The sequence below is a fragment of the Pogona vitticeps genome, chromosome 1, assembly GCF_051106095.1.
Source record: "Pogona vitticeps strain Pit_001003342236 chromosome 1, PviZW2.1, whole genome shotgun sequence".
In the NCBI taxonomy this organism is placed as follows: Eukaryota; Metazoa; Chordata; class Lepidosauria; order Squamata; family Agamidae; genus Pogona; species Pogona vitticeps.
The window spans coordinates 348815265-348842190 of NC_135783.1; the positions used below are offsets into that span (position 1 = coordinate 348815265).

A 26926-nucleotide genomic window follows, 5' to 3' on the forward strand; every position below is an offset into this window, starting at 1 on the left:
CCCATAAGTGGGAGCAGATCCGTGTCCCCCATGAAGAAGCGGAGAAACGCCATCGGCTTGGTCTAAACCCTCGTCCTTCGTATTGGGGCGAGACAGAGGCCAAGGAGTGGAGAAGGAAGCTCCGGGAAGAAAGGGAAGCAGTAGCCCGTGAGCTAGAAAGGAAAAAAACAATGGCATATAGCCGAATTGAGGAAGCTGGGGGGTTACCCGGTCCCTGGGGAGTCGATGGAGGAGACGGGTCGTCCTGGGGTGAGTGGAGCGGGGATGAAGAGACTTTATATCTCTGGACGAAGAATTGGACCCTGGGCAGGGGACTGTGCCGTTATTAACAGGACCTTGGAACCCAGAGACGACAAACCCTTTTATAAATGGTTTATGGACACCGTTAAAGCCGAGTAATATGTTGCAAGAATGGTTGTTGTGGGTTTTTCGGGCTTCTTGGCCCTGTTCTGAAAGTGGTTCTTCCTAACGTTTCGCCAGTCTCTGTGGCTGGCATCTTCAGAGGACAGCAAACTGTGCCTTCGCGAATACATTGTTGCAAGAATCTTTGAACCCCTTTTTAGGGGTGAACCCTGTTGGAGTTGATGTTGCAATAAATACTGAACCTTTTGATTTACCTCAACCGACTCGTCCTTTATTTGAAGAACAGACAGCCCCAAAGACTGAACCCTCACACTTACTTTCAGGTTAGGTCTTATTTTTGGGAAAACAGGGTATATCCAGGAGCAAATTCATAGCACTGCTCCATGTTTCAGCCCGAAACAGACAGGGATTTAAAGGGGCAATGCTCTGACCTAAGGCTTCTGTGGCTTCTAAGTGTAGATTCTGTCAGTCTCTTGACCCCTTAAAGAAGTGCACTGGCCTGGAAATTGGTATGTGAATTTAATGGAGGGCTCAAATTATTCAGTTGAGTGATCTTTACTCCTGCCTTTGGCAACTGCATCTCATCTTCCCCATGAGCATCTATGTCTGTGGCCTGAGCTTCTTAAGGTGGACTTGTCACATCTTTAGAATATCAAGACCTATACAGAAATGGGGGCGGGGGGAATGACGAAAACAACCACTTAGGAATCTAAACAATACCTGTATCTGAACAAATCTGTCTTGTCTGCTTTACCTTTAATGTTGTAGAACTCGTGGCTGCTGCCCATCGATTTCGTTTTGATAAGTTAAGTGAAATAGAAGTTTCCATTAATGAGAGCATCACAGCAATAGAAGCAACGTATTCAAAGCAAGAGCTCTCGGAAGAGCAAAATACCACTTTGTGGTAGGCACAATTCCTTCAAAAAAAATATTTAATACAGTATTAATTAGGAAAGAACCAAACGTCCAGCTTCCTGCCAAAATATATATCCTGTCTTCAAATCATCCTTGAAAAATCCCAGTAACTTCTGAAAGAGGGGCTCAGAAGCTGGTTGTCCCTCTCAGTGTGTAGGAAGTGTATTGGTATAACGGAACTAATTCATCCGTGAGAACAGAGCAAATGGCCATGCTGGCTGTGGGATTCTTGGAGTTATAGTATCAAAATTAGCCTTTCTAATTTGCTGTGCTTGAGAAACATGTTAGACATCTGTGTTACAGCAAGCTTTCATGCTAGTGATGAGGACGAGCTCACCCGCTAATCATTCAGAATGATTAGAGGTTGGGGGGGTGAAAGAGGCTATGGAGCACAGAAAACAAGGAGAAGTTGACGTAATACATAACAAAGCTAAGCTGCATGTTTAGAATATGATATTTTGCAAGAGGCAGCTGGGTGGGGTGGAGTTTATTCTTCCTGTTGTCCTTCCATTGTGAGACAAATACTTTTTTATTCTAGTAGGCTTTTCGAAACTAATTTAATTCATTGTTTTTAAATTACGGTTTTAAATTAACTTTTACTATACTGATTTTATGTTTGTTTTTGAACTGATGTGATTAAATTTGCTTTAAATTCATTTGTGTTTTAATAGTACTTAGTTGCATTTTAATAATGCTAACCATTTGTATATTTTATCTGTTTTTTTTTTAATGTACAGTATGTGTTTTAATCTGGTGAGGCCTGGGAGCCAATTTTGGGGAAAGTGATACTAGAGTATTGGTATTGCTTTACATACCACCCTCTTACCCAGATTGATTTTGACTATAGGGTTGGTTTCATTCATTAAAAGTTCAGTACCCAGGTAGTTCTTCTTCATGACCTCTGTGAATCACACCCTGAGTGATTTGTGCCTGCGCGGAGCCTCATCGGAAGATTGTAGAGCTTCTGCAGTAACAATAAACACATTAGAATATGTTCCTCCCCACCTGTATAAGTAGCTTGGCACCAAGTGTCCTCTTTCAGTTTCTTTCAACTGCCGTGTTGAGAGCATCATAATTCTGCTTCTGTGAGTAAAAAACTCACAGTCCCACCTGCCGAGTAGGTGGGACTCGTCAGCCTGGAAAGGCAGCCTATCTAGGAGAAGGAAAAATCTGATTTCAAACCTCCCACTGCCTTGTGGCTATATCCACTGATGGAAAAGGCTTCCGGAGTCAACCTTGAGGAAAAGTCCAGAGCCGGAGTCCCAGAGGCAGTTTGTGTTGTTCTGGCAACTCCTGCAACGTCGCTGGAACCAGTTGTTTTGGCTCTTGCTTTTCCATTGGACTATTTCAGAGATGTGGAGAGGGGGGATTTGTTGCTTAGGTAACAGCCTATCCTCCATATTATTTTACCCAGTGTGATTGGTTTCTTTTGTAAGTGTGGGTTTCGGCGGGAAGAACAGAAGGAGAAGAGGCGTCCGGTACAAATAACGGTTCTTTATTCACTTTAACATCAACAATTCCCAAACCAAATGGATCTAGCTCGTTCACCTCCGGCAACAACTTATAACTTTTAACTTTCTCGAACTCAACATTTCTATTACTTCTTAATCTTTCTTCACTCCAAAGGGGTTTGTCATAACTTTGCTCCACACTGGGGAACTCAGTACTGCACATATTGTCCCACAGCATGGGTGTCTCACATAGTCTCCCTCCAGACGGGGAGAAAGCTACTGGCACCAGAAGGGATCTCCTTCTTCTCCACAGCCTGCATAGGATAAGCCGCTCTCATATTCCATCCTGCTTTCTCACTACAGTATACTTCTTAATCTTGTTAGGGGGGTCAGGCAGCAGACCTCCTCTGGTCAACAAATTAGGGAATTCCTTTGCTAGATTTATAAATTTACACCTTGTCTCTCCTGTCTCTTCCGTCTGTATGTTCTTGTCATCTTTCGTCCTCTGCCCCTCCTCCTTCTCCTCCTCCTCTTTTATCTCGTCCCATCTCATTAAATCTAACTCCACCCTCTTCTGTTTCTGTCTTCCCTCTGCTAGAAACACCTCCACAGCTTTGCTCCACTCTATTTCTCCATCATCGATCTTAATCAGCTCCCCCACAACACATCCTTCTGTCTCTCCTGTCTGATTCTTCGAGGAGAATGGCACACTTGTTGACTCTCACTCACACCCAGGCTTTGTGCTCTGGAGAGGACACTCCAGCTTCGCATACAGCATCTAAATCTTCTATACAGAGCACGTTACCATAGTCTCTCAAGACTGAAAGATGCCTATGAGATGATGAGTGAAAAAGAGAGCTTATTCTTGATTCTTTCCTGTTATCAATCTTTTTTCTTTTAAACTATTAGATCAAACTCATTATCATCAGAGATTTTTCCTTTCCCCTCGCTTGCTCTGCCTCTGGCCGCAGCGCACCCCTCCCCTTCAATCATTGTTTATTCTCCTCAATATTTTCTCCTATTCATGGCCCTTTTGGGCCCGTTTAAGCACTGCATTGTCTGTGATAATAAGATCCCACTTTCCGACAGACACGTTAAGTGTATTTTCTGTTTGGGAGAACAACATCAAATTTCCTCCTGTACCCATTGCAAAAAATTTTAGTGTGGAGTTCTTCGATCTCACCTCTTGAGGCTAAAACTCCGACTTTGGGAACAATCCTTACAACCAGTTCAAATGGCCCAAACTCCCTGTAGGGCCACTTCCCAAACCAAAACAATGTAAAAAGCTGTTATGAATCATCGAAACAACGTCCATCGGCTACACCAGCTCATTCCGATTCTCCATCTGCATCGTCTAAGACCTCAAAGACACACAAATCGAAACCCTTGATACCGAAGTCCTCGACTTCGAAAACAACTTGTAAATGTCTGAGACTTACTGAAGCTGCTCCAGCTCCGGATCCTGTTCCTCCTAAACGAGCTAAACAGTCTAAGCCTACAGACATCCCACCACAACCACAACAACTCTCTGAATCAATTTCAGTCGGATCTCTCTCAGATGATGACAGACGTCCATCCCATCAACCCTGTTTTCAGTCTCCAGAATGGGATGATAGAGTTGACCAAATAATGTCCTTTCCTCCCAGTCCACAACCTTCCATTCCTTCCGGCAATCCTTCAGTTATTCCATTGCCCGAGGAGTCCCATCCTGAACGGCTCAACACTGTTCCACAATGGTCACTAACTCTTGTTTTGAAACAGCTTGCCAAAGCTGCTTTTAAGCCATTAGCTACAACTGACTTAAGACTCCTCACCTTTAAAACAGCTTTTCTCGTAGCCATCACCTCAGCTCGATGAGCTAGTGAATTGGCAGCTTTATGACTACCATTATCTACAATTCCCCCCCCCCCCATAAGGTGCCATTATTCATGGACATTTCCTGCCTCCCCAAATTTGTCTCTCAATTTCATCTTTACCAGCCGATTCTCCTTCCTTCATTTTTTCCGCCACCTTCTTCAAACCAAGAAAAAAATACCCCACACATTGAATGTCAGAAGAGCTCTTGCTTTTTATCTCCAATGTACCCAACCTCTTAGACAATCATCTCGTCTCTTCATAAGCCATCAGCTACCTACAAAAGGCCGTCAGGTGACTTCCCTATCTATCTCCAGATGGGTTGCCTCTACTGTTCATTTGGCTTATCAACTTGCTCGACAACCAGCCCCTAGAGTGGTTCACCCTCACTCCATCAGGGCAGTGGCAGCCTCTATAGCCTTTCTCCGCGGCGTACCTCTTGCGGATGTCTGCACCTCTGCCACTTGGGCACAGCCATCCACGTTTATCCATCATTATAGACTCGACCTCCAGCAGAAGTCTAATGCGGCATTTGAACATGCTGTTCTAGCCTCTACCTTGGTGTGACACCCTGCATCCAGGTAAGACAGCTTACTAGTCATCCATTAGTGATTCACAGAGGCCACGAAGAAGAAAGACAGGTTGCCCACCTGTAATTGTAGTTCTTCAAGTGGATCTCTGTGAGTCACACATCCCGCCTGTCCTCCCCGCTGCCACACCATTGCTTACTATTAAGTGGCAGTTGACACAACTAAAAGGTTGTGCCAAGTTTGTGCCAAGGTACCTATACGGGTGGGGAGCGGCATATTCTAATGTGTTTATTGCTACCGTAGAAGCTCTAGAATGAGCTTCCGATGAGGCCCAGCGCAGATGCAAATCACCCAGGGTGTGATTCACAGATGTCCACTCGAAGAACTACAATTACAGGTGGGTAACCTGTCGATATATTGTAAACCTTTAAAAATGCCTGAATAAACAGAATTTAAACTTTGTAAAAGCAATTTATTCTTGTTACTTGTTATAGCCTCTAAAAAAGTAATTTTCATTAATGGTGGCAGTGTCCAGAAAAGTACCGTACAGTGGGGTCTTGACTTGAGAACTTAATCCGTATTGGAAGGCGGTTCTCAAGTCAAAAAGTCTGTAAGTCAAGTCTCCATTGACCTACAGCGCATTGAAAACCGATTAATCCCGTAACAGGCCGTTTTTGTTCCATTTTGGTTTTTTTTCTGGTCTGTAAGTCAAATCTCAGTCTGCAAGTCAAACCTAAATTTTGCAGCCAGAGAAGTCTGTAACTCAAAAAGTCTGTAAGTCAAGCCGTCTGTAAGTCAAGGGTCCACTGTATTTTTCGCTCCATAAGATGCACCTTTCCATAAGACGCACCAATTTTTAAGGAGAAGAAAACAGGAAAATATAATCTGTTTTCTTCGCTCCATAAGACGCACAGACTTTCCACCCCCCTGTTTTGTGGGGAAAAAGTGTGTCTTATGGTGCAAAAAATATGGGTAATTAAAAATTTGAAAATTCATTAGCAGAGTAAATAATGCAGTTGTCATCTTCTGTATTTCATTCCACTTAGGCCTGAATATTGTACTTCATTGTCATCCATGAAAACTTATAGTGAACTAAATCTGTTAGTCTTAAAATTGCCAGAAGACTTAATTTGGTTTTGTTTTGCTTTTGCTATCTGTGATGTTGCAACACCCACTGTCTTTTTTTTTCCTGGTCAGTGAGGAGCAAGCAGAATTGTGGATCAAACACCAAGAAGTTATTGAACTAGTAAATCAGCAGATGGCTGAAAAACATGCTGTCAATATCGAGATAAACGAACTTCACAATCTGAAGAAACAAGAAGAAGAAGAAATTGTCATGGAGAAGAATGCGATTGAAGAGCTGAAGATAATTATGGCTCATGAGGCCACTGAATTTAGAGAAAAGAAAAACACGTTGGATGAACAGGTATATTTTCAGGAACGGCACTACATTGTATCTATCACCAGCAGCCTCTACCCAAGTATACTATAAGTAGGATGTCCAGTAAAAAGTTCAGAGTAGACTTCGCTGGAATCTCTTGCCTCCAAGAGAAGATACTATAACTGAAAGAGCATTTCTGTTAGCTGATTCTTCAGCAATAAAAAGAAACTTTCCAGGTGCCAGAGTCCAATTTCCTGAGCCAAGAAAAGGCCATTTATCCTCATGGTAACTCCTTTCCTGGCTATTTCTTGCCAGAAAAGCACCAGGCTGACTCACTGAAGACTGAGGAGCCCTTCCAAACCAATGGGGAAATGGTTATTTTCCAGAATAAAGAGAACAAAAGAGTGATAATTATTCCTAATGTGCCCAATCCTAAACTCCACTGATATAAGATCTAAATTGAATTGGTCTTCTCTTAAGTACAATCTGTGTGCAAACCTGGAAGTGGTGGGGGGGCAGCTTTAACCATTTATTGGGGCTAATGACTTCTGATAGCTTTATGAGTGGGGACAGACCCTTCCATATTGGTGCTACTCTTGTCAGGGCTCTGTCCAGAAAGTTTTACCCAGAAGAGCAAAATGCAAAATGATCTAAGTAGAATATGAGGTGTTTCTTTATATGTAGAAGTCTCAGTATATCCTACTGGTGATCTTCACAAGTTGCCTGCCTAGGAAAACAGCTTGCAAGCTTTTTCTGGTAGGTCATCATTAATTCTCTTATAAAAACTTCACACTGCACTTTGTTCTGTGTTATCCCATCTTTCTAGATTAGTGAAGTGAATAAATTTGAACAGGAGTCTAAAAAGAGGGGCAGAAACAGTACAGGAGGGATATATGCTTTATGTTATAATTACATTATGTTTTACTTACATGAAAGTTATTTTTGACTTCAGATTGCAGATCTTCAGCGCGAACTTGAAGCCAAGAGGCGTGAAAATTCAGCAAAAAGGGACGAGTATCTTGAACTGGCTTCAGAGTTGAAAGATCTTCAGGAGAAAATTGAAGATTATACTAAGGTAAGACAAAGAAGCCTTTGGGTAATGAAAAGAACAGAAGTGTGGAGGAGAATATTAGTTGCTCATATCATAAACTTGAACAATTTTACAAACAAAGCCAGTTTTTATAAGTGAAAAAAATGTGATGGCACCCTTAGCAGGAGTTAGGAACATTTCCTACTTCTCTCTCTCTCTCTCTCTCTCTCTCTCTCTCTCTCTCTCTCTGTGCGTGTGCATGTGTGTTCTCTCCACCATTGGCTGCTGGATCTTCTGTCCCAACTTGTAAAGAAGCACTGTTTGAAAAGACCTGAAATGTCTTGTGTACTCATTTGGTCCTGCTTTATACATTTTACTTTTTACATTTGACAGAGCAATATGGCTCTAAGGGATGAGCTAGCAGAGCTTTTTAAGCAGATAAGAAAACAAATAAACGAATTTGAAGAAAAGAAGGCCAGGAAAGAAGAACTCCTCAAAAAAAAGTAAGCAAAAGCTGCTTCTGTGATGTTTCCACACAGACTAATTTTAAATATATGTTTAAATATAATGATTTAATCTGCAGTAAGATACAGTTGTTATATTATTGTCTCGACCCAATTCCTGCAAAGACTTCAAAGAATGTAAGAACTGGCCTTTCTTATGCAATAAAAAATAAATAAAAAATTCTAACAATTCATATATTAATCCAGTATTATATACTGGTACTGGCAGTAGCTTTGTAGGGTCTCAGACAAATGGAGGTATTTCTAGACACTGGAAGGGTTACTTTTGTGGCCTTTTACTCCCAGATTCCCTCAGCCAGCATAAACACTGATCATGCTTTTTGGATGATCAGTGAATTTTGAATTCTAGGACTTCTAGCCCAAGAAAGTCACGTTTCTAAATACTAGATCTTCCCCATCCAGTGAAACTTTAATATTTTTATCTGGAAATGCCAGAGACAGTATCTTCTTGCAAAGCGCATGTTCCACGACTGAGTTATGGTCTTTCCTGAAAGATAGAGCACCTATGCAGTGGGGTTTTCCCCCTCTCATAAAAGGCAGGAAAGGTTGTTCTGTAGATGTTATTGCCAACTTCCTTGATCCTGACTGTGAAAAGTCTGTTGAAGTCTCAGCTCTCTTCCATAGCTGGCAGCTTCCTTCCTTCTCCTCCTTTCTGCTGAGCCATATTCATCAAGTCTTTATAATCAATTTGTGAGCCAACAAGTAAAATGCAGTTCAGCCATCAAGGATTGTAGTCTGCCAAGATTCCATTACGTGCCATGGCTATTTAGGAGTTGGAATAACTGTCTCTCGTAGACTTGTGCACCATTTTAAAAGCCTTGTACAATAAGCTCAGAATAAAACAAGGAGCCTTGCCGGCTTAGATTGAAGGGTGATTCAGTTTAGAATCTCTTTCTGGCAGCGGCCAAACAAATGCCTGTGGGAAAGCAAAGGAAAGGACATGTGCCTAAAAGTGCCCAGCCACTTGGTTTCCCTAGAAAAATAGCTGAAGATTTGGTTCTTCGGAGAGGCTTTTGAATGGAAGCTCACATGAATTTCTGTGGCCCTTTGCCCTGTTAGTTTGTTATGGAAATTCTGTGCCTTCTCAGTTTTAAACTCTATATGGTATTGTTTTGATTTTTATGATTTTTCTGCCTTGGTTATTGTTTTGTGTGATTCTGTTTTGTGTTAACTACCCAGAATAGTGCACTACACTAATACACTAATAGGGTGGTATGTAATTTTAAAAAAACAGACAGACAGACAAACGAACAAACAGAAACACACACACACACACACACACACACACACACACACAAACACAAACACAAACACAAACAAACAAACAAACAAACAAACAAACAAATAAATAAGAAAGAATAAAGGTACAGCATCTGAAGCAAAAAGACAAAAAATAAAAACATCAGTTCTATGATTTCAGAATACTGATCTTAACCTGAAAATGTTCTTAACTGAACATAAAGGAACTTATCTGAAGCAAAAAAAAATACATTAGATTTCTATGTTTGCCACCCAGCTGCTAATGCTTAGCTATTATTGCTGTACGGTGCTGATAAACTGATGTTTTTTAAAGATAATCAATACTTACTGCAAAGCAATGAAAAGTGTCCTGCGTGACATCCAAATATTGGTATCTATAATGGTTTCCAGGGCAGATCTTCAAACTAGACTAATGACAAAAGAAGGAGGCTTTGATGAAGAAAGGGAAGAGCTGCTGCGTCAGTTGAAGGATGTAAGAAAGAAGAGATATGTGTCCTCTGACTGTAACCCTGACTTTAAAAATATTGAAAAATAAATGGAGACAATGACTCTAATCTAACAGTATGCATTGAACAGGTCAAATATATGTGTATTCTCCTTTTAAGTGATTGACTTATGCTCATCAGCTATTTGATGGGAGGGATCAGGACAATATAGTTTGTATTTCTCCTTGTAATTGACTTAGACTGTGACTAGATGGCCAAATTATTCCAGCCTGGATCAACTTTAGTTGTGCTAAACAGAGTCACTTTGGGGAGTGATATATCATTTGGGATGCTCCTACACATGAAAGGATTGGCCACACACTTCATTTAGTAGGAGCTGGACCAATCTCTTTCTCTTTAAGGGGAAAGATTTCTCAAGCTCATTAAGTGGCTGGTTGACTGTCCCTTTGGTGAAGCCACTTAATGATGTTAAGAAATGAAAAGCTTTCTCTCTACTTGCCTTTGGAGGGCAAAGGAGAGGAACTTTTGCAATTCTTTTTACAGTAATTGTTGCTCATGTCTCAGGGATGCTTTGAAAGAATTTTTCAAGCCCCTTCAAAGCATCTGTGAAGCACTATGTCAGCAACAATTGAAAAAATATAAAACTTTGTCTCATTTATACCTTCCAAACTCAAGCAGAACAGAAGCTTCCCATATCTCAAGATTTTTAAAGCTGCCTAATAGATTGCCAGTTTTAATACCAGATACTGAGCATACTCCCCAGAAACACCCAGTGTTAAAAGAGAAGGATGCAAGAGCGTAGTTTTTTCCAACAAAAAGCAGGGCGGTACAGCTGCCCAGAGAGACAGGTTGGCTCATTGTTTCATCCCAAGGGTCCTACTCCAATTCAAGCCATTATGGTTGAAGTGAGCACAGATACTGGTGTTGCCTGGTGGCACAGGTAGCCTCTGCAGGCACCTTGCCATAAGGGACTCACTGAGCAATAGGATTTTTCAGAACACAGTCCTGAAGGGTGATACTGTTGGAAATGCCAGTCCATTAAAACAGAGGCAAAAACAGTAATAACAACCCCTCCCTAAAAAGGCCAGGAAGATTAGCTAGAAAAAAATGCTCTAAGAAGGATCTCCCACAACACGTGTGTGTGTGTGTGTGTGTGTGTGTGTGTGTGTGTGTGTGTGTGTGTGTGTGTGTGTGTGTGTCATGCTTTGTTGTGTGACAGGTCATTGGGAAGCTTAACTTGTAAGTCTGACTTTTAATGCACTTATCTCTGAGGAAATGCCCCGGTAGAAGGGAAAATAAATTAATTGTAATGTAAAGGTAAAAGTTCCCCTTGACATTTAGTCCAGTCGTGTCCAATTCTAGGGTGTGGTGCTCATCCCAGTCTCCAAGCCATAGAGCCAGGATTTGTCTGTAGACAGTTTCTGTGGTCACGTGGCCAGCACGACTAGACACGGAACACCGTTACTTTCCCACCGTGGTGGTACCTATTTATCTACTTGCATTTACATGCTTTCGAACTGCTAGGTTGGCAGGAGCTGGGACAAGCGAGGAGGGCTCACTCTGTCACGTGGATTTGATCTTACGACTGCTGGTCTGACCTTGCAGCACAGAGGCTTCTGCAGTTTAACCCACACCACCCACCACGTCCCTGTAAATTAATTGTAGGGAATACAAATTCTGCTCAATGTATTTTCTGCTGTACACAAGTGACATGCCTATTATGTTCCGTCGCCCCCTATCACAACATCTTGAGGGCCGTGCAATTCAGTTAAAGTAACGACAGTTGGATTTGTTTCTAGATAGAGGAGAAGCTGGAAGTGGCCCGGCAGTGCTATGAAAAACTTAAAAAAGAAAATGATCTCCTGAGCACCCAGTTACAAGCATTTCTTGATGAGGAGGAACGTTCCTGTGGAGAAAGAGACAGGCTTGCGGAAGAGTATGTTAACATTACAGTTTGTTCTTAGTTTCATGCTGTTAAGATTTTGAAATAACAATGATATTTGTATTGTAGAGAACCTACTGTGTTCTCCCCCTGGGAGGGAATATTCAACCCATCCTGGTCCATAAAGGCCCCGACCAGACAACATGAAAGTTGTTTAAAAGGGCTGTATTTAAAGCCTGGGTCTTCCCCATCTCAGGTTGGGACCAAGTACTCTTCTTTGTCCCTTAACTTGTTGGTCATTGATGTGCCCCAAACTTACCTGTGCCAGTAGGGGCCTTTTCCAAGACAGTGACTCCTTGCATCTTGCCAAGGGCTAGGAGCCCTAAACAGCTGAGTTAAGGATGTTGCTTGTTCCACTGTCTCTCTATCTCTTGAGAAAGGATGCTTCTAGCTGCTTTCAGCCTATGACTGACAAATACCTGGATTGACAGGAATAGCAGCTGTTTGAGGTCTTTGCTTTATGTGAGAAACTTTCTTGACTCTCTGTGACAAGTAGATTGCCATAGGATGTGCCAATGGTGATTTGGCTTAGAAAGCCTGCTATCTCTTCTGCTGATCAAGGAGGATCCCTAGGTGAGGCAACTCTGGATGGCAGAATTATCATTTTACCACCCTAGCAATAAACCCCATAGCCTGAACGGGTGGTATTTTTAAATGTAAGTTAGCTGAATGGCAGTTTTTTTGTTTCTTTTCTCTATGGTCCTGTAAAAGAACGGCAAAATACATGCATCGTGAATATCATATGTGAATTGGTTAGATACTTACTTTATGGCAGCTAGATGAAAAGATACATAGATTATCGCAATAACAATTCATACTACCGTAGTAAGAATATGATTTGAACTCAGCAGTGTGTAGTGGTATCATTTTGAAGAGGTTGAAAACCTTTCTTTTCCTCTTTATATAACAGCATTGTCTCCATTTCATCTACAGAGGCTTTAGAGAATATGACTTGGGAATTGATTAGAGCTTGGAAAGTTACATATTTTGGTTACAACTGCCAGAATTCGCTGTGTTGGCTAGGGCAGTGGTTCTTAACCCTTTTGAAAGAAACGCCCCCTTGAGCAATTGAGGAAGTTATCATCGCCCCCCTCCCCATGGTGATGATATCTTTCTTTCTTTCTTTCTTTCTTTCTTTCTTTCTTTCTTTCTTTCTTTCTTTCTTTCTTTCTTTCTTTCTTTCTTTCTTTCTTTCTTTCTTTCTCTCTCTCTCTATCTATCTATCTATCTATCTATCTATCTATCTATCTATCTATCTATCTATCTATCTATCTATCTATCTATCTATCTATCTATCTATCTATCTATCTATCTATCTATCTATCTATCTATCTATCTATCTATTTATTTATTAATTACACTTAAATCCAATGACCCCTGAAAACAAAATTCAATTCCAAGAAAATGAAATGCCCCCAAAAAAGTAACATTTAATGATTTAGTTGCAAGGGAATTTTAAGACGCAAAAAGAAATATAAAAAGGGCATAAAAACAAACCACAATGCAGGAACTAAAAATTTCAAGACGAAAACTCTGAAACTAAATTAAGATTGGAGAAAAATATATATTCATGCACACTGTAAAAAGGCTGCAGCCATCTTAACAGGTTTGGCTTGCTCCAGCGCCCCCCTACCGCCCCCTTCTGCTCCAGCGCCCCCACGCCGCCCCTTTTCGTTCTACCGCCCCCCTGAAAAATGAAATCGCCCCCTGGAGGGCATTATCGCCCACGTTAAGAACCACTGGGCTAGGGGATTCTGGGAATCGTGGTGCAAAAAGTATTGTTTCCTAGCACTAGAATTGCATGGCTTACTTGGGGTGCAACTACACAGCAAAGGAACTGTAAATTCACTCATTCATTCACTGTGAAGTCATACTGGGTAATTCAGATTTCTCCAGTTCCCTCCTCATAAACTTATCATACACAGAGAGAGAAGAAAGCCTTGATTGCAACTTTCTAGCAGCTGTATTTATAGCCCATAGTGTGGTTAAAAGGGAATTACCAAATAAGTTGTAAACAAGGCTTCCTGCTCTCATTAGCATTGCTAAAATAGGCTTTACTTTCCCTTAGCTCTGTGTTGTTCTTTTTTTAATGGGCTTTGCTCACTGTTTTCTGTGTGTGCTTGCACAGTGGCTTTTTGGGTTCAAGCAATCACATACCTGAACTGATGCAAACAGATTCATTTTTTTAAAAGTAAAAAACCCAGAAATGGGGTAAAAGGATTGGGGATTTGTGGTGGGGGTAAGTTTAAACTGGTGCACATTTCTCTTTGCATCATGTGGTCTGTGAGGGTCCGCTATTCTTCACCTCCCCCGTCCCAAATAAAGCTGTAGACACATTTGAACTGAACCATTTGTCTTCTTTATTTAACTGGGGTAACGGGATGGAAACGTCAATCAACTTGGGGACAAACTTCTCCTGTTGAAGTAAAGGTTCATACAGGGGCACCCAATCTTCGTCGAACGGGTTACTTGACTTCGACGCCCATGGGCCAGCCTGAACCCGTGAGGGTTCTTCGGGATCGAAGTCTTCTCTGTCAGTAGTTAGTAGAGGGGTCGTCTCCTCGAACCCTGCGTATCCCCAGGGTATGGAGGTCTCTGCCCCGGGTTGTTCCCAAGGTCCTGGCGATAACCCAGTCTCTTCAACTCCTCCAGATGCCATCTGGTCTTCTCTTCCTTCTCTCTCTCTACCCTCTTCTTCTCCTCTACTAATTTCCTACGCCACTCTCGGGTCTCTCTTTCTCCCCAATAAGAGGGCCGGACTCTAGCCTCATTCCTCCTCCTCTCTTCTGCCTCCTGTTTCGTCAGGCAGACTTGTTCCCATTTACCTGACCAGGGGTCTTGGATGGATACCCACTCCCATCCACTCTCTTCCCCTAACGGTCGGTAACTGACTTCCCCTGCTGCTCCCTCCTCAGGGTCCCTCGTCCCCCTCCCTGTCCAGACCCGAGGAGTCTGGGTAGATATACTTAACCCCTTCACTCCCTTCTCTAAATCTCCTGTGTCCACGGACTGGTGTAACATCCGGGGTGGGAATGGTTTGGGAGCTGTCTGCGTGCCCACGGAGGCTTTGGGGCGAGACGGCACTCCTAGCATCACCTCTCTACCCGGGTCACGGGTGTCACACATCCCCCCCTCCGAGAGTGCCGCTCGCTCTTCCGCGCTTCGCGCCCACGGACCCTGCCGAGAAAAATAATCGACATTAGTATGCTCTTTGCCTTTTCTGTACCTCACTCGGAAAGAGAACGGCTGCAATGCTAGGTACCATCTGGTTAGACGCGGATTGGTTTCTTTCATTCTCTCTAACCACTGTAGCGGGGCATGATCCGTGACCAAATCAAAGGGCGCTCCTAATAAATAGTATTTAAGACTATGAGTAGCCCACTTAATGGCTAGAGCTTCTCTCTCAATGACAGCGTATTTTTGCTCCCGGGGTGACAACTTCCGGCTTAAATACAACACCGGGTATTCTATCCCTTCTTTAACCTGAGATAGAACAGCTCCTATGCCTCGGTCAGAGGCATCTGTGAAGAGGGTGAAGGGTATATCAAAATCAGGTGCAAACCTCACTGGTAACTCGCATATGATCTCTTTCAAGGTAAGGAATGCTTTTTCTTGGGAAGGACCCCACACTACTTTTACCGGGGCTCTTTTTCTTGTCAAGTCAGTGAGTGGGGCAGCTATCGAGGCAAAGTTAGGCACGAACTGCCTGTAATATCCTACTAGGCCTAAAAACTGTTGGACCTCCTTCTTTGTCCTGGGCCTATACCACCTAGAAATTTTGGTTACCTTCTCTTCCTGGGGTTGTATTTCTCCTTGTCCTACTTTGTAACCCAGGTACTCTACCTTGGGTAACCCAATCTTACACTTTTTGGGGTTGACGGTCAACCCTGCTTCCTGTAGCCTCTCCAACACTCTTCTTAAATGGGATAGATGTTCTTCCCAAGAGCTACTGAATATAATAATGTCATCGATATAGGCCGCGGCGCAGTCTTGTAGGGGTTCTAAAACTCGGTCCATTAAGCGTTGAAAGGTGGCCGCTGCGCCATGGAGCCCGAATGGCATCTTTTTAAATTGGAATAACCCTTTAGGGGTACAGAACGCTGTTTTCTCCTTATCTTGGGGGCGCAACGGAATTTGCCAGTATCCTTTCGTTAGATCGATTGAGCTCAGGTATTTGGCTCCCCCTAACCTATCCAATAGGTCTCCCACCTTAGGCATGGGGTATGCATCGAACCTGGATATGGCATTAACTTTACGAAAATCGATACAAAACCTCAAGGACCCGTCAGGTTTGGGTACCATCACGGGGAAGCTCCTCCAAGGCCCATTGGAGGGCTCAATCACCCCTAACTTTAGCATTTCTTCTACTTCGTCATTAATTACTCCGGTTACATGTCTGGGCCATGATCTCCCGCTAATCCTTACTACCTCCCCGGGGAGGGTCTCAATATTATGTTCTACCAACTGTGTACAACCCGGCGTGGTGGAGAAAACCCGGGGGAAATCTTCCTTTAGGTGTGACGCTTGATGTTTTTGTTCCTCCGACAACAGGTCTCCTATAACCACATCACCTCCTGAGGTGAGCTCTTCTCTATCCGGCCCTAATTCGTCGTCCACCTCAGACCCGAACAATGCCTCACGGTCAACCCATTCTTTCAATAGGTTTACATGGAACACTTGGGTCTTCTTCCTTCGGTCTGGGGTTTCTACTTCATAGTCTACCTCATTTAGCTTTCTTAAGACTGTGTAAGGGCCGTGCCATTTAGCTAAAAATTTGGAGGTGTCAGTAGGTAATAACACCAACACCTTTTGTTGGGGTTCAAAACTTCTAGGCCTTACTCTTTTGTGATAAGAGGCCTTTTGCCTGGTTTGGGCATGGCCTAAATTCTCTTTGGCCATCTCCCAGGCCACCTGCAACTGGTTCCTCATCTCGGCTATCTGCTGCAGCACCCCCTTTGAACGATCCTCTCCTTCTTCCCATCTTTCCCTAATTAAATCCAGAATGCCCCGGGGTCTTCGTCCATATAACAGCTCAAAAGGGGAGAACCCCGTAGAAGCCTGAGGGGCTTCCCGAATAGCAAACATTAAGGGAGCTAAAAAAGTGTGCCACAATTTGGGTTTCTCTAAGGACAATTTCCTAAGCATCCCTTTAAGGGTTCGGTTAAACCTTTCTACCAGGCCATTAGCCTGAGGATGATAGACAGATGTTTTTAAAGGCTTGACCCCTAGTAATTGCCACATCTGTTTAAAGGTTAGGCTCATGAAATTGGAGCCTTGATCTGTTAGCACCTCCTTTGGGAAGCCGACCCTGGAGAATAGCTCTAACAACTCTTTTGCCAAAACTTTAGCCGTTGTAGACCTTAGGGCCACCGCCTCGGGGTATCGGGTCGCATAATCAATTACTACCAATATATATTGGTGTCCCCCCGACGACTTATTGAGGGGTCCCACGATATCTAAGGCGATTCTGTCAAAGGGCCGGTCTACCAGGGGCATAGGGACTAGTTCTGCCCCCGGTCCTGCCTTGGGTTGCGTCATTTGGCAATTGTTACAGGACCGGCAAAACTCCTCCACATCGTGAGCCATCCCTGGCCAAAAGAAGCGTTGTTTCACTCTGTCCAATGTCTTCTGGGTAGCCAAATGCCCTGCCACTGGTAAATCGTGAGCCCAATGCATCACCCAGAATCTTAAGCCCTCTGGGATTACCAGTTGAGCCTCATCATCGCTGGACGCCTTGTCAATGTGATATAGCAAGCCTCCCCTCATTTCAAATCCTTTTTCCCCCTTTGGGGTAGTCCCCTCCTCCAGGGCTCGTTGCATGCAGTTGGAAAGTCCTGCATCATCTTGTTGAAGGTTTCTTATTTGTTCTCTAGACAAATTCATGACTTCTAACTCTCTGGCCTCATTTTCTTCTTGCGCCCAGCCAACTTCCCCAGGCTTTGAAGTCAAAGTACTCAGTCCCGGCCAGTCTCTCCCTAACAGCATTTCACGGGTCATCCCGGGGACTATCCCCACTTCCATGTTTCTTTTCAAACCGTCCACCTCCACCTCCGCCTTTGTGGTAGCGTATTCTTTAACATCCCCGTGAATGCATCGAATGACGGTGATCTCTGGTAACAGTTCACCCTCTAGCTCTTTCACTAGGGTCTTACTGCACCCTGTATCCACCAAGGCCTGTTTAACGTGGCCATTGACCTTCGCTTCCACTACCCACCCCGGGTGGTTCTCTTCACCCACCTTGGAGGCTCCGGTGTACGCCTCTGCCCACGCACACTCAGTCACGGGGCAGTACTTCCGGATATGGCCGAACTGGCCACAGGAAAAGCAAGCGGTCATTTTGTCTTTACCCAGGTTCCAGGTCGCCGCTTGTTTTGAGGCTGCGGGATCGCTCGTGACGGTCGGCCTAGGTACCCGTGTACCCACTGGGTTCGCGTACTCAATCCGGTCTGGTCTGTTCTTCTTGGCCCCCGTCTGTCCGGCTCCTCTTGTGTCCGCTTGCCCGCTTGGTTCCGCCATTTTCTCGCGCGGTTTAGCTCCGTCTCCTTGTGACGCAGTTCGCATTTGCCACGTGTCCTCAGCCTCTAGGTAGTCTTCTAACAGCGTTACAGCGCCCTCTAGGCTAGAAGGTTTATTCTTAATGACCCAGTTACGGGCCCCGCTGTTTAGCGTTGAAATCAGCTGCTCCATAACGACTATTTCTAAGACCTGTTCTGCTGTCTTCCCCTTTGGTTGAATCCACCTCGTGGCATTGACCCTTAATTTTTGGGCTAGTGTTCTTGGGTGTAACCCGGGTTTCAGCTTTAGCCCTCTAAACTTTCTCCGGTAGGCTTCCTCATTTAAGTTGAGAGTGTTCAAAATGGCCGTCCTCACTATGTCGTAATCCCCCGCTTCTTCTGGGTCCAGGGTATCTACGATTTCTTGAGGTAACCCTGTGAGATACGGGGTCAATATGAGGGCCCATTGATCTTTCGGCCACTGCGCTGAGGTGGCAATCCTCTCAAATGTGTGTAAGAACGCTGCAGGATCGTCTTGAGGGCCCATTTTCTGTAACTTAATGGGGGGTCGTGTCGTGATGGGTTGTTTCTGTCCCGGGCTTTCTGGGGTCTGATTTAACTGAGGGGGTCTCAGCTGTTCAATTATCATCCGTTGTTGGTCGGCTAGCTGTTTTAACAGGACCTCTTGCCCTTCCGTTATCCGTTGCATCCATTTTTCCGCGTCTGTGGGTTGCGGGGGAGGCCCCACGTGCTGGGCGCCAGTATGTGAGGGTCCGCTATTCTTCACCTCCCCCGTCCCAAATAAAGCTGTAGACACATTTGAACTGAACCATTTGTCTTCTTTATTTAACTGGGGTAACGGGATGGAAACGTCAATCAACTTGGGGACAAACTTCTCCTGTTGAAGTAAAGGTTCATACAGGGGCACCCAATCTTCGTCGAACGGGTTACTTGACTTCGACGCCCATGGGCCAGCCTGAACCCGTGAGGGTTCTTCGGGATCGAAGTCTTCTCTGTCAGTAGTTAGTAGAGGGGTCGTCTCCTCGAACCCTGCGTATCCCCAGGGTATGGAGGTCTCTGCCCCGGGTTGTTCCCAAGGTCCTGGCGATAACCCAGTCTCTTCAACTCCTCCAGATGCCATCTGGTCTTCTCTTCCTTCTCTCTCTCTACCCTCTTCTTCTCCTCTACTAATTTCCTACGCCACTCTCGGGTCTCTCTTTCTCCCCAATAAGAGGGCCGGACTCTAGCCTCATTCCTCCTCCTCTCTTCTGCCTCCTGTTTCGTCAGGCAGACTTGTTCCCATTTACCTGACCAGGGGTCTTGGATGGATACCCACTCCCATCCACTCTCTTCCCCTAACGGTCGGTAACTGACTTCCCCTGCTGCTCCCTCCTCAGGGTCCCTCGTCCCCCTCCCTGTCCAGACCCGAGGAGTCTGGGTAGATATACTTAACCCCTTCACTCCCTTCTCTAAATCTCCTGTGTCCACGGACTGGTGTAACATCCGGGGTGGGAATGGTTTGGGAGCTGTCTGCGTGCCCACGGAGGCTTTGGGGCGAGACGGCACTCCTAGCATCACCTCTCTACCCGGGTCACGGGTGTCACATGGTCAATGAAAGAAAAAGTCTCATCTCACTCCAAACCTGTAGCATTTCCTGCATTTTCCCCAGTGCAGTCGTATCCTATGTTGTTTTTAAATTGCATCATGTTTTAATATGTTATAAAGTGACCATGGATTTTTTTAAATGTTGACTCGAATATTCTTTAATAGATTCATAAGTGCATAGATGAATTTTACTTCATTAAGTATGTAACCTATTTTTAACAATTTTTCCTTTCCTCCTTCCTAGATTTGAACATTTATCCAATATGCTCACTGAAAAGCTTGACCACCTAGCAAAGCGCTTAGTGGAGACAAAAACTATAGAAGACGAGCTTGACAGATTGCAGGAAATACTTGAGTAGGTCTCATTTTGAGAATGACTAGAATAAAATACCTTGCTGCAGACTTGCTTATGCCATGTTCCTAGCTGAAATTGTGAAACTCAGAAGCACAGTAAGAAAGAAAGATTATACTGTCTCCACATTAATGGACAGGCTTACTACACATATTACATACAGGGTTCAAAGGAGTGTCTACAAACTTAGTTTCCCTATATAAATTCCTATATGAGATATTGTTTCCCTCCCAATCTCTCATATTGATTTATGGAAATGCATCCTTTTTAAGCAGTTCATAATTACATACATGATGGAACTGCTGTAGATATTATTTTTACGTTTTGTTCTTTTCATATTCTTGTAAAAGAAAATTTTTTAAAAAAGACTTGCAGATAAATATATAGTGGCCCAAATATTATTGTTTAGCTCTGCCAGCACAGAGGAAATGATGTCACCAGCAAAGGCAGGTTGTTGTTAATTCAAGAGTCCCTACTCTGATTTCAGATTGTACACAAATCACATGCAGCTTGAAATCAGAGTAGGCTCTCTTGAATTAGTAGCAATCTACTACTGCTGGCTCACATTATTCTCTTCGCACTGGCAGAACTTAGTAACATAGTGGCCTGTAAAGTCTGATGGCTTGATTCAGACGTGATTCTGAGGTTTAGCATTTTGGGAATTAGCCAAGGTGAACTTTGGGTTGCGCAGTCTCAAATAGCTGCACAGTGATACAAGTATTAGCCAGTGGGTGGGTAGAAGCTCCTCCCAAATTCCAGTAGAACCGTACTGAAAACCCAAAGGACTGGTTTTACAGCCATACCTCAGAATAAAAAATGAAAAGTATAATTTGTATTTATGGAGCAACGAAAAGGCTATCATACCACCATTCTTGAAATACATTTTCTTTCAAATGTTTGCAGGAGTTTGAAATTTTATATGACGAAAGTGTTAATATAGTCACATATTTTACTGCCAGAATATAGTATGATTCTACATTTGTATTGTTACACTTTGTAGTGGCCTGTGGTCATAAGTAATAAAATCCTGTTGCCATGCCTGTCTTTCACTCTAAATTACAGTTAGATGGTAATAGGGTGGGAATGTATTTATTATTTACTTTATTTATATCCTGCCCATCTTCCAATAAAGAAATGTTTCCTAGATATTTGTAGCAGGAAGAAAATGTATAAAATCTGATTATTTAAGACCACTCTTCTGGTTTCAGTGTCTCGCAGAATACCTACACAAGAGAACTTTCACATTTAGAGGACACATTAAAGAAAGAAAATGACAGAAGGTAAAATATTATCTGAAAATATTTTGTACTGAAGTGACTAAAGGGAGATCACTGGAGCTCATAACAGAATGTAACATGTATTACCAATTCACTGGGTATTGCTAAGTAACTGCAATTGTTAAGCTGTGGATATCAAACCACCATTTCCTAACCCATATAACTGAATAATGCAAACACTGATGCAGGTGCTAGTGTCTGTTTTCATACAGCTTGAGCTTTTGTCCATCATTTCTCTCTGATCACCTCAAGTCTCAACCGATGCTTCACATGGAAGGCAAGTCCAACGTATGTGTTGTATCTATTCACACCTTTGTTTCAACATTTCATGAAGTTCAATAGCCTTTCAGAATATTTTAGCACAGAGGAACTACAGCCACATCCAAGCTGTTCCCGCTTCTTTCTTCTCCCAGTAGCATAGCAGTAGCATAGTACAGATCATATGCTCATCTTCTGTAATCCTCTACCACTGGATAATTCTATATGAGGGGAATTTCTGATTGAAATTGTAAAAATGGGGGCAACCTAAACATAAGAATGTAGCTTTGAAACTGGACTTCAGATCAGCCCCAAATTTGGCACAGGTGTAGCAAACAGTCTGCTCATGCTCTGTCCCAAATTTGGGGGAGGGTTGGCAAAGGTCTTTTGAATTTTTTAAAAAGTAAAACTGTTTTACCTCTCATGCAGAAATAAGTGATCCAAGCATCCCCAGATGTAAAATAGCAGATATCAATTGAAATCTTATCTTGGAAGAAAATGATTGGCCTCACTGCCTTTTTTTAATTTACAAATAATCCAGTCTGCAGGGGCTAAAATATTGATCCTCAAAAAAGGCCTTTCAAAAGGGAAGAACATGACTATAATCCATATTGAGACATCAAGCAAGAGAAAATCCCAAAAACTGATCCCTTTTTTCATCAGTCAACCACTTCGTATCCAAACAAAAGACAACTGACATGACTGTTTTTGACAAGTGTGAATGTACTGAGTAGGAGACGATATGCTGTAGAGACCAATGGTCCCCAACCTTTTCCCAACCACGGACCAGTTGGAGGACGTGGCATGTTCTCTTGGGGGAGTGTCGCACTCGTGGGGGGCATGTGCTCGGGAATGTGCACATGCGCATGTGCAAGGCTCCGTGTCACACTCACAGGGGTGTGTGTTGTGCTCACACACATGCATGCGGGGGCATGTCACACTCACGGGGGGGTGTCACGTTCACGCACATGAATGCGACAGCACTCATGGGGGGGTCCTGGTGGGGTGGCAGGAGATCTGTGTCCACTGCACGGTCCTAGGCCATGGACCGCTGCCAGGTCACAGACCAGGGGTTGGGGACCCCTGCTGTAGACCATCTGGGCTGCTGCCATAGGTGTTGTCAACATTCAGGCTTCTCTTTGCTCTGTAAAGCTTGGCATCCTTTTTTCCTGCTGGCAACGGGGGCACAAGGTTGTGCAGCAATATTGTGCCATTTCATGGCATTTTGAATAAAGGATACAGAAGCACAATATCCCACATTCAAAAACAGGAGGGTTTTGAAGGAACTGAATTAGTATCACCATCAAGAGATATGTTATGCTTTTTCTGTGAAGAGAGCAAGCTGAAACAAGGTTAAATGCTGTCTGGTTTTTTTCCTGTTTGATTTAGCACTTTGCATTCCATGATGAACTATATGTGCTTCCCTCCAAAATCATTAGGGAAATGCTTCAGGATCAGCTTGCTAACATTACAGCACAATATCAGAAAATGATTGCAGATCACAATGAGTTACTGGAGACTTCAAAGCAAAAGAGTGATGCTTATAAAAAGCGGCTTAGTGAATTAACAGCACAGGTAAAACACAGACTAGATGATGGAAACCAAATTAAACTGATACATAGTTGTTGTTTTTACAGAATCCAGGTAGGGTTTTCAACAAATCTTCTCATTCCATACCTTCAGAAGATTCTGCGTTATCTACCCTTGTAGACTCTCTCACTGGTCCCTTTCTTAAAATGACACAGCTCTTCTCATGAGCTACTTGAAGGAGAATAATTCAGGGAGGGAACTGCTGAGCTGACAGCGCGAGCCATGCTTTGCTGTCTCTCTTTCTGCTGGGGCAAGGTGGGGATCCAAAATGTTTCATCTCTAATGACATCCAATGACTTGTAAATGCTAGGGACAGACTAGGAATGAAGGGGTTTGATCTATGTGATTACACATAGCTCTTCTCCATGGTGGCAGTGGAAGACGTAATTTTCCTCCACAGCCTAAGCAGTATTCAGATGTGAAAGGTATAGCTTTCCTTTACAGTTGCGGTCTTTCTCAATGCCATAGCAGTGGGGTCAGACATCTCTGTGTTTCTTTTGTTCTTGCAATAAGACACACAAACACCCCACATTCTACTACATGAGGGAAGAAGATAACATATTTAAAGCCATGGCTCTGTTTCTGTTTAATATTTTCTGTGAGTAGAATGAACAGCTCAAAAAAGAAATAAAAGCATCTGAAGAAATCCTTAAGGCCCTCCTTGACAAACTGCATAAAAAAGAAGCTCAATATAAGAAACGTGATGCTAGCTTGTTGGCAGAAATCAAGAAGCTTGAGGTAAGTCTTTTAAAGAAAACTCAGACCAGAAGTTAGAACAGGGGTGAGGAGCCTTTGGCCCCCCAGTTGTTTTGGCCCACAACTCCTATGAGTCGCACTCGGCAAAGTCAATGGTACAGTAAGGGTTTGCTGAAGTTGGAAGCTACGAGGTTTAGGCTTCACCGTTCTTGGTTCAGGAAACAGAAGATAAGGCACGATTACGCAGCCTTCAAATGGGGCGAATTCGATAGAGGGGAAAGTAGGAACAGAGGACTTGGAAGAATGATAGACACATAGAGATCACAACAATATGATTTTATTTACCATTTTAATATAAAACATGTTTAATTCTATTTTAATATTTGTGTACTTACTGTTTTTAGCTTTTAAATACTGATTTTTAATGATGTAAGCTGCCTTGGGTCCTTTTAAGGGGAAAGGCTGGGAATGAATGAATGAATGAATGAATGAATGAATGAATGAATGAATGAATGAATGAATGAATGAATGAATGAATGAGTTAAAATGGGAGGGGAAACCATTGGGGGGTGGTACTTAAAGATGTGAAGAGGTGGCTTGCTGAGGGTATTTTTAAGATGCTTTTACCTCTCATCCCCTCAGCTACCAAAATTGGTAATGTATGTCCATATGTTGTGGGAGGAGGGGGGTGAGAGAAATCATAAATCGAGACATCTGTTGTTTTCTGCACTTGACCCTGTAGCTCATATGGGTCTGAAACCCCAACAGTTGATCATATATTTGAGAGTCCCAGACACATTATGTACTAAAAAACTGTTCAAAAAGCATGTTTTGCCACTGCAGCAGATTGCTAGGAAGCCCATTGTCTCTTGCTTCATAAATCACATGTGTCGTTTTCATTTCTCTACAGGAAGAATATAATGCTACCAAAATACTTCTACAAGAAAAGGAAGAAGAATTGAAAGTTAATCTCCCACTATCGCAGGAACTGAAGACAGAATTAGAGGAAACAACCACCTCATATAATAACCAAAATGAGTTGTGTGCAGGTACACCACAGATAATTTCCATGGGTGACAGTTACTTCCCCCACCTGGGACATCATTCCATGGCATCGCAAAGTTGTAATGAAGTGGAGAAAGTCTCTTGTTCTCATATATTTCCATCTTCTCCCAACTCCTTCCTCTGTCTTCAGCTGATTTAGAATAACAAATTGTTGTATCCCAGCTCAAATAGAGAAAAAAATATCAGATCCATTTTCTGAGCTTTAAGAAATTTAAATTGATGATTCTATATTTTAGGTTATACCAATCATTATAAGAAAGTTTTTTCACTGAGTGAGCAGTTAAAGTAAGAGGATACACTTGGGAGTAACAACATTCCTACTGGAGTCTTTAAATCCAGTCCACATGGATGGAAATTCGATTACTTTCTGCCTTCTGAAATTCCAGAAAATAACTGTGATCTCAATTGTTTTAAAAAAAAGACCAAGCCAGTGATCCTGGAAATTAAAGACCAAGTAGTTTTTGTCTAATGGTTGTTGTGGGTTTTTCGGGCTTCTTGGCCATGTTCTGAAGGTGGTCTTTCCTAACGTTTCACCAGTCTCTGTGGCCGGCATCTTCAGAGGACAGCAAACTGTGCTCTGGTGTAGTTTGGCTAGGGCGTGGAGTATTTATGGCTGTGAGATGGGATGATTAGTGTGTATTGTTGTGTGTGTATTGTTTTCTGTGGATGGGTGATTAGTGTGTTTTGTTGTGGGTGTATTGTTGTGATAAGGAGATTATCTGTCACTGTGGTTGATAGTAGTGATCCCCTTGACCTTGTGGTTGGGTAGAGTTTGTGACCTTTTGCATGCTGTATTTTTGAGAGCTGGGGGCCAAGTGTTGTTGAGTTTCAAACTTTCCTCTTTTTTTGTTGAAGTTTTTCTGGTGCTTGTGGATTTCAATGGCTTCCCTGTGCAGTCTGACGTAATGATTGCTGGTGTTGTCCAGTATTTTGAAATAGAATTTCATGTCCAGTTTGTTTTAGGGCATGTTCAGCTACTGCAGATTTTTCTGGTTGTTTTAGTCTGCAGTGTACACTTTACCTAGAAAATCCTGGAAAGGGCCACCCTAGGTTGGAATTGACTTGTGGCATGCAATGGCAATAGTCACCATCAGGTCAAAATGATTTAATAGCATATGACAACAACTGTCATGGGGAAGCAGTGTGCTACATTCCTAAGATCCAACTTGAATCACTTTCTGAAGTCAGAGGATTCAATCTGTGACTCATAGCTAGCCTTAGAAAATCACTTAACCATAGACCACTGTGTGGTGCCTCAGAGTAGTCCTAGAACAAGCTGGAATTTTTAGCATGTATAGATTACTGAAACAATGATGTCTACGTTGACTCGGGCATGTCATGAGAATGGCTGATGGTTGGATTCCAGAAGATCTCCTGTATGGAGAATGAGTGCAGGGAAAGCGCCACAGAGGGAGACCACAGCTGCGATACAAGGACATCTGCAAGCGAGATCTGAAAGCCTCAGGAATGGACCTCAACAGATGGGAAACCCTGACCTCTGAGCATTCAGCCTGGAGGCAGGCGTTGCATCATGGCCTCTCCCAATTTGAAGAGGTACTCGTCCAGCAGGCCGAGGAAAAGAGGCAAAAATCAGGGAGCTGGACAGGGGACAGATTGTATTAGCTGCCCAGAGTAGACTTTGGGCTATATGGGTGGAGTATAAACAAACAAACAAACAAACAAACAAATATTTATCTTCAGTGTGGAAGGGATTGTCACTCTCAAACTGGCCTTCTCAGCCCAACTAGACGCTGTTCCAAGACCTCTATTCAGAGCATGTTATCATAGTCTCTCAAGACTGAAGGACGCCTACAATGTGTGGTGCCTTATTACCTGCCTGAAAAATACTCTGGTCCTTTGATGGGGAAATTTTGTGCTGACTTCATGGATTTG

At 43.2% G+C, this 26926-nt stretch overlaps 1 protein-coding gene across 2 annotated transcripts in view; it reads left to right on the forward strand.

Moving 5' to 3' along the window:
* The window catches only part of CCDC175 (coiled-coil domain containing 175), a 48355-nt gene that overhangs the window by 8700 nt on the left and 12729 nt on the right, over positions 1 to 26926 (forward strand). For both annotated transcript variants that reach the window (XM_072986820.2, XM_078383858.1), the window contains 11 exons: positions 1132 to 1267; positions 6311 to 6539; positions 7447 to 7569; positions 7918 to 8027; positions 9699 to 9780; positions 11554 to 11690; positions 20040 to 20150; positions 21356 to 21427; positions 23122 to 23257; positions 23879 to 24010; positions 24879 to 25017. In XM_072986820.2, coding sequence (XP_072842921.2) covers positions 1132 to 1267; positions 6311 to 6539; positions 7447 to 7569; positions 7918 to 8027; positions 9699 to 9780; positions 11554 to 11690; positions 20040 to 20150; positions 21356 to 21427; positions 23122 to 23257; positions 23879 to 24010; positions 24879 to 25017 — 1407 coding nt within the window. The remainder of the gene's footprint in view (positions 1 to 1131; positions 1268 to 6310; positions 6540 to 7446; positions 7570 to 7917; positions 8028 to 9698; positions 9781 to 11553; positions 11691 to 20039; positions 20151 to 21355; positions 21428 to 23121; positions 23258 to 23878; positions 24011 to 24878; positions 25018 to 26926) is intronic.